The 10,043-nt window shown below is 37.9% G+C and overlaps 1 protein-coding gene across 1 annotated transcript; it reads left to right on the top strand.

Moving 5' to 3' along the window:
- The first annotated feature begins 506 nt into the window (after positions 1–506).
- LOC101296925 (serine/threonine-protein phosphatase 6 regulatory subunit 3-like) lies at positions 507–9,041 on the top strand. Its single transcript, XM_004291664.1, has 19 exons — positions 507–705; positions 1,326–1,429; positions 1,620–1,706; positions 1,821–1,896; positions 1,985–2,059; positions 2,217–2,270; positions 2,771–2,830; positions 2,929–3,045; positions 3,463–3,557; positions 3,650–3,858; positions 4,275–4,372; positions 4,846–4,949; positions 5,178–5,343; positions 5,609–5,731; positions 5,918–6,000; positions 7,069–7,210; positions 7,302–7,331; positions 7,539–7,609; positions 7,897–9,041. Exons 1-19 carry the CDS (start codon positions 667–669, stop codon positions 8,732–8,734), a joined length of 2,571 nt encoding a protein of 856 aa, XP_004291712.1. The 5' UTR covers positions 507–666; the 3' UTR covers positions 8,735–9,041.
- The last annotated feature ends 1,002 nt before the right edge of the window (positions 9,042–10,043 follow it).

Below are 10,043 nucleotides of genomic sequence, written 5' to 3'. Positions count from 1 at the left end.
TTCTCCTACGATCAAGGTTCAGTTTTTCTCCCACAGGGTTTTGTTGACTTGACGAGGTTTTTGTACGAGGCAACAGATCAGCACCATCGGCATATCAGCGCGCGGCACAAGGGGGAGTGTTCTAGGATATTCTCTATGTGTGCCTTGGCCTTATGCCAATAGGATATGTAGTTAGACTAGATCTATGTATTCATATCTTTACCATATTGGTATTGTGTAATTCCCTATATAAAGGGCTCCTATCAATGAATAAGATGATGACTCTCTTGCGTTTGTCTCTACACTTTATTCTTCGTCATTTTTCAAATAGTTGTAAATGTGGAAAATCCGGAGCAACACATTTGTACTTTTGCGGCTCTCGCAGCTCACCGATTGTTAGCTAATAAGCCAATCAGGCTTTCACTCGCGCTGCTTATTTTTGGGGCTCATTTTCTCTCTCTCTCTCTCGATCTTCACGGCCCTTGTTCCCTAATCGATCTCCCTCTCCCTCAAAACCTAGGGTTTCGCCTCTCCGTCTTCTTTCTCCAGTCCACTTCTTCTTCGTCGTCGTCTTCTACTTCTTCGCTTTTGGTTCTCTCCTAGATTCGCTGCTGCTTCTTCTAGGGTTCGCAGATCTAAGACGGCTCTTACTTCCCAGCTCTGCTCTTCGCTCTCTTGCTCTTCACCATGTTTTGGAAGCTCACATCTCTCTCTGCCTCCTCGCCTGTAACTCTCTCTCTAACCTTTTACTTCCTCTTCATTTCGAAAACCTAAGTTTTTTGTGCTGCTTTCTTTATGAGAGAATTGACTGGTTTTCTGTTCGATTAAGTTTAATTGGTCTGATTTCAAGTGCTGTTTAAGTTTATTTGTTATGTAATCTTAATCTAAGCACCGCGCAATTAGTATCCTACTTGAAGCACGCTGTTTCTTTAGTTTTAAATGTAATTTGGTGTGTGCTGATCTAGCTTAGTTGTCCTAGTTACATGAATTGAATGGAATGTTAATTTTTGTGAGCTGTATGTTTTTCGGGGTTGGGTTTACTATTTTAGAGCTTGTTATATACTGTTTTTTTAAGTCGGTGAGCTCAAATTGGGTGGTTTTGCTATTTCTGATTACACTGTTTCGGAGTTGGTACACTGAAAGAAATAGGGAAACAACTACTTCTGAATTTCCTGCTTGCTTTTTAAAGGTTTGGATATGGAAAGGCTGCATTATTGATGAGTAGCGCTGTTAAACTATTAAATCCTAAGTCTTCATGATGATTTTCTTGCTTACATACTGCAAGGCTTCTATTTTTCCTGTTTTCTCATTATTATACTTCGGCATCCGGTTTTTCTTTTCTACAGGTGGAGACGGTGCTAGACAAGGAGAATTTCACGTTGGAAGAGCTTCTGGATGAAGAAGAGATTATCCAAGAATGCAAAGCCTTAAACACTCGACTCATTAATTTGTAATGTCCCGTTGAACTCTCTCTTGGGCTACTGCTGCTTTTCCTGATGTTCTGTTTCTGCATTTGTTAGAAATTTATACCAGAATTTGCTCTATTTCCTTCCCAATTTTGGGAGTTTATGGAGGATGTATTGTATCTAACATGATTGTGGATGATATACACTCATACCCTTCTGTAATTGTTGTTTCAGTTTACGGGATAGAGCCCAAGTGGAGCAATTACTCCGTTATATTGTTGAAGAGCCTCCTGCGGATGCTGAAAGCAAACGAACCTTCAAGTACACTTTCAGCTTGACAAATAAATACAATTTTTTTTGAATGCGTGTACTTCAAAAGACATATAATCTTGTGTTGTTTTGTTTCTCATTAAGTGATTTTGTTTTGTTATTTAGGTTCCCCTTCATTGCATGTGAGGTTTTTACATGTGAAATTGACGTAATTTTAAAGACTTTGGTGGAGGAAGAGGAGGTATACATGATCACGTATTGTATTTAATAAGCAAGCTGATGACTATAATTTTGTGTCTTACTGATACTCTCTTATTATGTGATTGTAGCTCATGAACTTACTCTTCTCCTTCTTGGAACCAAATCGTACCCATAGTGCCCTGCTGGCTGGGTATTTTAGCAAGGTAATATACAATGATTTTTGTAACAATCTCTTCTAATGCTGGTGACAGAACAGATTTCTTCATGCTTTAATTTTACAATGATATTTGTAACAAACTCTTCTAGTACTGGTGACAAAACAGATTTCTTCATGCTTTATTAATTTGTGGCCAATTGTAGGTTGTTGTATGCCTTATGATACGGAAGACAGTCCCACTTATGAATTATGTTCAAGTAAGTAATTATCGGCTTATCTGATTTTAATCCTTGCATCAATGTGGGAGCAGAACTGTGCATATATTGGACCACCGACTGCATCTTCTTATTGCCAGTGTCCTACATTTTAAGATTGTTTGGTTGCCCTTCCACATGAAGATGCACATTATTCTTTTATATGTCTGCCCCTTTTGTGTAGATCCTCAGTGTGGTTTACTGCTAAACATGAGCCCTATGATCTTGGTCCATCTGATCATGACATTTGACACCAAACATGTGTTCCGGCATTTATTGATCTTTTAAGAGAAATCAAGATATTTTGGAGTTGTCCTGTTTGTGTTTGTAATAGTCCCTAATGTTTGGCTTCTTCAAATTTTTCTTAAACAGACAAGTTATTATTGCTAGTCTCAGCATTGATCAATTTACTACATATTTCCCTCAATTGACTGCTCATTTGAAAAGAAAATTTTGAGGAGTGTTCTGTGGAATGTGGTTAATGATCTTAAATTATTGTACAGGCCCATCAGGATGTTTTCAGGCAACTAGTTGATTTGATAGGAATTACATCTATCATGGAGGTAATTAAGAGTAAATTTTGCAGAAGTGAGTTTTAATTTGATGACAGTTATGCGTGCAAGTGTTTTTTTAGTCTATCTGAGGTGCTTTCATGGCACAGGTTTTGGTTCGACTTGTTGGCGCGGATGACCATGTGTACCCCAATTTTATAGATGTGATGCAATGGTTAGCTGAGAGTAATCTGCTAGAGATGATTGTAGACAAACTGAGTCCATCTGTAAGTGAGAGATTAACTGTTGATTACTGGTGTGCTTGTAGCAACCACTCACATATTTACGGATTGCAGAACCTTTTTCTTTTTATATTCTGGTCACTGTCTAGTTGATTACCTCAACCATCTGTAAAGAACCTACTGGAAAGTTTTGCACAAGTCCTTTCTGGTTTCATTGTATATTGCTTGCATTGTCACCTTAACTGTGTTCTGGTTGGTGTTCTGTATGTTCTTATAGTTGTTTCTTTTGGTAAGGATAAATAATAATGTGGGAAATTACTAGAGGTTAACTACATGGAGTGAACACTGGTTGGTACCATATAAATGCATATCTGCTAAAAAAGTTCGGATGGATATTTGAATATACCTGAGTGGTGCTGTCATAGATTGTACATCTAACAGCTTTCGTTGACTTCTGATTAGAATCCTCCTGAAGTTCACGCTAATGCGGCGGAAACACTTTCTGCTATAACTAGAAATGCCCCATCGGCCCTAGCGACCAAACTTTCTAGCCCAAGGTTTGCAGTGAGCCATTCTTATGGTTTGGCATCTTATTATGTTTCTGTACATATTATAGTGGCTTGATTGTTATTAAATAATTCATCTGCAGTTTCGTCACAAGGATATTTGATCATGCATTGGAAGATTCACTATCAAAGTCTGGCCTTGTTAACTCGCTTTCTGTCTGCATATCTTTGTTGGATCCCAAAAGATCAGCAGCTTCATCACCCTTGTTTCATTCTTTTCGGAGCCAGCATATGTACGAGTCTCCAATCCCTGTTAATCCAGACACTGTCACTGCAATGCTCCCGAAACTCGGTGAGTCTGCAAAATAGTTTCCAACCAAACTTACTATATGAGAATCCCATTGCATGTTCCATTAAATTGTGCTCTTTTCAGTATGTTTCCCAGCACACATTTTGAATGTCCATGCTTTGTAGAATTTCAATTTAACATGGCCTTCATATCCACTTTAAAGGGGCTACTTAGGTCCAGACCATGAATGGTGGAAGTAATTGAGCCTCACAGCAGCTTGGATTATAATGTGGCTCATTACCTATAGGGTAAAAAATATTGCTAATGTTCATTAACTGGTGGGAAATCTAAGGGCTATTTGATTCATAAATTGAGTGATGCATTTTCTGTCATCTGTAAAAGCCTTGCACTATAGCTTCCTTAAAGAACGAGTAGTGTTTTGTCAGTATGGTTTCAAGATTTAAAGTTCTGTTGTGCAGGTGACTTGCTTACGCTTTTGAACGTGGCATCGGATGAGAAAATATTGCCGACAACATATGGAGAGTTAAGGCCTCCACTTGGAAAGCATCGTCTAAAGGTTAGTTGGGTCATTCATTAAATACCCTCCCCTTCTGTTCTGAACTTGAGTTGATTAAGCTGCCATTTATTTTAGTGTTAATTTCATGCTGAGTTCCAGAGGTTATAGCACTTTCCAACTAGACTCTGGTGGTCTCATTTAGTGCGTATATTCGCCTTTCCTATTATTCACTTTGACAGCAAAGTTTCACTCAACTTAGTTTGACTGACAAAATTGGTTACTCTTCGATCAATTGTCTCCATCCACTTTAATCTGCTTCCTTTCTTTCATATCAACACGGAATATACTTTAATGCTTATTCTCGTTTTTTTTTTTTTTTGGTTCTGTTTAAGATTAGAATAATGATTATACCCTTTAACCTATACGTTAAGATGACTACCATAAAAAATGAAAGGTGGCAAGAGTTAAAAGAACTGGTTAATGCAATGTTGACCTTGTGTTTAATGCATGTCTAACTGTCAAATACATTTCAGGTTGTGGAATTCATTGCTGTTCTATTGAGATCTGGCAATGAAGATGCAGAAAAAGAACTGGTTAGCTCGGGAACCATCCAACGGGTCATTGATCTTTTCTTTGAGTAAGTTACTTCTTCGATTCAAATTTTCCGTACCGGATAAATCCACATGCTTCAACTTGAATCTGTGCCTATTCTTTTTATTGTTCGTAGAACCTTGGTCTCTTCTTGAATGTCTCATGCTGTGCCTGTGTGTGTCCTGATGATAGCTTCTTAAGAGACATTTGTAATTATTATATTATATAAGATCCAATTCTGATCAACGTACTGTGTTTATTTGATTAAATGCAGGTATCCGTTCAATAATTCATTGCATCATCATGTTGATAGTATTGTATTATCATGTTTGGAGAGCAAGATCGATGCCATTGTGGACCATCTTCTTCAAGAGTGTGATTTAGTGGGAAAGTTCCTCCAAACAGATAAACATCCCCTTGTTACTGGCGATACCAATAAGGTAGAGAGATGCATGTGCTGGATAAATGGATGAATGGTGGTTATTATTGTGTACATTTATGCACCATATTAAATGCTCAACATGTTACATATTTAAAGAATGTCTTAATTTCTATCCTGTGTGATGAAGTGTAGTCGAAAAGTGCTGGCATGCTTTTACTTGAATGGATTTTGTATATGTGGAATTGCACGTCACCATATATTGATGTAATTGGTCTTGGTGATATATCAAGTTCTGATCATTTTACTTTCCCCTCATTTTGTAGCCAACATCACCTGCTGTGGGAAAATCGACTCCACGGGCAGGAAACCTTGGACACATAACACGAATCTCTAATAAGCTCATTCAGTTAGGGAACAGCCAAAGCCGTGTTCAGGCATGCCTGCAGGTATGATGTGGGTTTTGAGTACCTCAAGGCACCTATAAATGGATACTAGCTACAATTATAGTTTGATGTTAGAAGTGATTGTATGTAATTAATGAGATGAATCTCAATAGTGAAGCATTTTCACTGTAATTCAGTTGTATCCTTATATCCTCTCTAACACCAATTTATTTTGCTGGTTCTCTCTAGGAAAATAGTGAATGGAATGAGTGGCAAGCTACAGTTTTGCAAGAGCGCAATGCAGTTGAAAATGTCTATCGATGGGCTTGCGGGTATGCTCGCAGATCTGTTTTGCAATGCATATTCTTGCTACTTGCTGGTTTCAGTAGTACCGAGTCCAAATTAACTTAGTTGTTTTTTAGTTTATGACTGTGGCTTGTTTATGTTTAGTCTTGCAATTATAAGTTGTAAGGCTCAAGCAGTAACAGTGTTATGTAGCCTTGAATGTCTGGGATTCCTAGTTGTTAGATTCTTTTGGATATACTATACCTGCGGCCTTGAATGTCTGGGGATCCTTTTTTTTTTAAATCTTTTAAATATACTATACATTGTCTGTCTATTTTAACCAGCAGAACATATTCTAGAAATTGGATATGACAATGTCATTGATTTATATATATGATTTATACATGAATATAGCACCATGAACTTTGTCAAAGCATAAGTTATACTCTCTACATGTTACTAGTCGTCTGTTAAGCAATTAAGAAATCTATCTACATTTTGTGAACAAGTCTACGCCCTATTTCTTGCCCATTGATATATGCTATTCAATAATTTTTTCCCTTTCTGTTATGTGTTTATGTGCCTTTCGAATGATAGATTATTTAGATATTTAACCTTGTTCTCTGCGTTTTTGGTGGCTTTTTGTTGTAAAGTCATAATCAAATCCTTGCCGTCACAAATGTAAATGATTTAGGCCTAATAGAAAAAGACTGAAATTGTTCTGTAATCACAATCACATATGATTTTAGTACTATCAGAGTGCTTTAATTTTCACATTTATTTATGTTGAACTTGATCGTGTATATGGGTGAAGTATATTATACACATAAAGACATGTCATACCATACACAGATAATTAATGAATCCTGAAAGTTTAGTTATGATGTATGCGTAAAATTGTATAAAACTTTCTAATAATCAATTCTTTCCCCAGTTGGTTATAGCAAGTTTCTAAGATGATTTTTCCACAGTTTAGTTCATATTATACCGCTTTGTGGACAGATAACTGTCAACTATATTAAAACGGTCTTACTTATCTTGCACATTTATGTATTGAATTCTTTTTATTGAATCTCATGTTTGAGTTCACTTCTATATCTCTGTGCTATGTACAGGCGGCCAACTGCATTGCAAGACAGAACAAGGGATAGCGATGACGAAGAGATGACTGACAGAGATTATGATGTAGCAGAGCTAGCAAACAATCTAAGCCAGGCTTTTAGATATAAAATATATGGGAATGAGGATGCAGGAGAGGTATTTATTTATTTAATGGTGGCATGTCCGTACCTTTTTGATTCTCTGCATTGGTTTTTATGGATGAATAATCTGATTGATCTGGTTGTAGGACCATGGAACTCTTGATCGAGATGACGAGGTATATTTTGACCATTTCATGTTCTACCTCTGTTGTTTTCCTGGGTTTATGTATTGGGTTGGGTGTAAATTTTTAATTTCCCATAAGTAGTGGTCTGATGCCGAAACAAATCCAAAAGATCTTTGGTTAATTTGGTCTTCTTTTTTTCGTTAAATGATTTAGTTATATTTATTTAGTTATGAATGACGTGGTTTGATATGTATGCAGGATGTGTACTTTGATGATGAATCTGCTGAAGTGGTCATATCATCCCTGAGGCTCGGTGATGACCATGGGAGGTGAGTTCCTAAATCCATTTTAGTTTATGTACTGGATTTTATATAAAGGGAAACAACTCTTACAGCATTAGTTACTTCTCTTAGTGCTCTCAAAGTACTCTTCTTCTGTGGAGTTTCACTGTATAAGTCTGATCACGGTGAATTTTCCATCTGTGTGCTTCTTCATGAGATGATTTCAAGTGCTTGATAGTGTTGGAAGTGTATGAAAATTTTGTTATATACGGTTAGAGTTTATAAGCCGAATCAATTTTAAAATAATTGCTGATTAGCTTTTATCCTTGCTGCAGCAGTTTATTTACAAATTCAAACTGGTTTGCATTCCAAGATGATAGAATTGGTAATGCATCTATGGATGCGTCACCCTCCGACATGATGGACGATGTAAACTTGAATGGGACTGGGAATGGCGGAAATAGTAGCAGTGATGATGAGGTTGTGGTAGGGGAGGATGATGAGTTGGGTGGAAGTAAAGACTCTGTCAATGGCACATCCAGTTCCAGCAAAGACCATTTGAATGAACCGAGTGGGAGTGGTTCCGTGAGTGCTGGAAACCTGAACCCAGGGGATGAGAATGCAAGTGCCTCGCATGATATGGGGTTCTTCAGATTTGAGTCTACTGACAATGAGGATTTGTTTGGTGACAGGCCTTCGCCTGAATGGGTAAGTTGGGGTGAATCATCTGATTTGCAAGTTGGTGGTGCAAGTGTAAATCCATTTGAGGATCACAATGACTCTGATGTGAAATCTTCCACTCAACCTGAGCTAGTGATACCTGATACTAGTTTGCCTTCAAGTGGAGGAGAATCTATACTTCCAAATGGTTCTCCAACCACCACTAATACTTCGAGTGAAGGGTCAGAGGGCAGTGATGCAACCCAAAAAACAGGTGCTGTACCATCATTGTTTGAAGAGGATGTTGAATTTGTTGGTGTGGAATTAGAAGGTACGGAGAAGGCTATGGATCAGGCTCTTAAAGAGGGAATAGTTGGGGAGGCTGGGCCATTGAAGAAAAACATCACATCAAAGGTGGAGAAGGAAAATTCGGATGAGGATGGGCCAGCAAACAAGGAGTTCAATGATGCCAATTATTGGCGTGTTGATCAGAAGGTTGCTGTTTTGGAGTAATAAGGGGTTGGTGATCCCACTTAGGGTTGCAAATCTGAAATTGGTCTGACGGCTATAGGTCTGACTTTGGGATGGAAATGGCTTGCGCAGGAGTCATATGTACAGTATACTATTGTTACGAAATGGGATCAAATGGTAGGTTGTGTTATGGGTATTTCTGTTTATTTGTTGTTATTCATTGTTTATTATTCAAGGTTTTGTTCTTTTTATGTTCTAATACTGATTATGGGATTATCGGGTCCATTTTTTTAATTGCTGGAATCATTCTTAATGTGGAACCTGGACTCCTTAATTATTGGTTAGGTATTCTTGTTCTATATTGGAAGTTTTGATATTGATGTATTTTGTTGCCTTTGAATAATTAGCAGGCAAAAACTCTGATCTTTCGGTAATCTTCACAACGGATTTTGTCATGGAATTTTGTACATCTGTCAAGCAGCTTTCGAGTACTACCCTCTTAGGCTACATAACATGAAATCAGATCTCAGTTCTAAGTCAATAATTACGTAGATTACCTTTTATTACGTAGGAAGCCAACATCTAGTGGCTATGCAATAGTGTACACAAATGGTATAAGCATGTGCGAGAAAAGAGTGGGTGGTGACCGTGGTGTTGGTGTCGTCAAAGGGGAAGTCGCAGTGGCAAGGTATGGTATCAAAAACACGAAGATTGCGGTGAGTTCATGCAGATTACAACTTGCGTCGGAGGAGCAATATTGTTAATGTTTCGACCTGCATTACGATTGGGAAAGCAATTTTAGACTACGAAGATAACTTGGCAAGCGACGGGCACCTTGTGGATGGGTGAAAGTCATTGTTGAGAAATTTCTGAATTGGCCTACGGGGCTGCCCTCATGGCCTTGTTAGCTCTTACGTGCCCATAGATTGTGATACATTGGTACTTCAACTAGCAGAATGTATCAAGGCACCGTTCAAATTGCACACTGTCTAATCGGTTTGAGAGTGCCTAGCTCTGATTCAAGGAGCCTGTGACTCGTGTTTTTTTCCTTCTTTTCTTTGTGGCAATAACGACGTAATTTTTCAGATAATGTTCTGGAGAGCGGTGCAACAGACGAAAACACCCAGCAGAAACCGGTAGAATCTTCCGGAGTCTCCCACATATAAATAAGGGAAAATGCCCAAATACCTAAATATTTAAAAAATAAAGTCTAATCTAATTAAAGTCTTATTTTTATGCCCAATGATTCTTAAGAAAAATACGTTATTACCATGTGTAACTAAACCACACAAATCTTATCTCTTTCTCCTCCTCTTATTCCCGATCTGGTTTTCCTCGTTCTCTCTCTCTC

This window comes from Fragaria vesca, linkage group LG2, assembly GCF_000184155.1.
Source record: "Fragaria vesca subsp. vesca linkage group LG2, FraVesHawaii_1.0, whole genome shotgun sequence".
Classification (NCBI taxonomy): Eukaryota; Viridiplantae; Streptophyta; class Magnoliopsida; order Rosales; family Rosaceae; genus Fragaria; species Fragaria vesca.
This window is presented reverse-complemented; position numbering and strand designations above follow the sequence as displayed.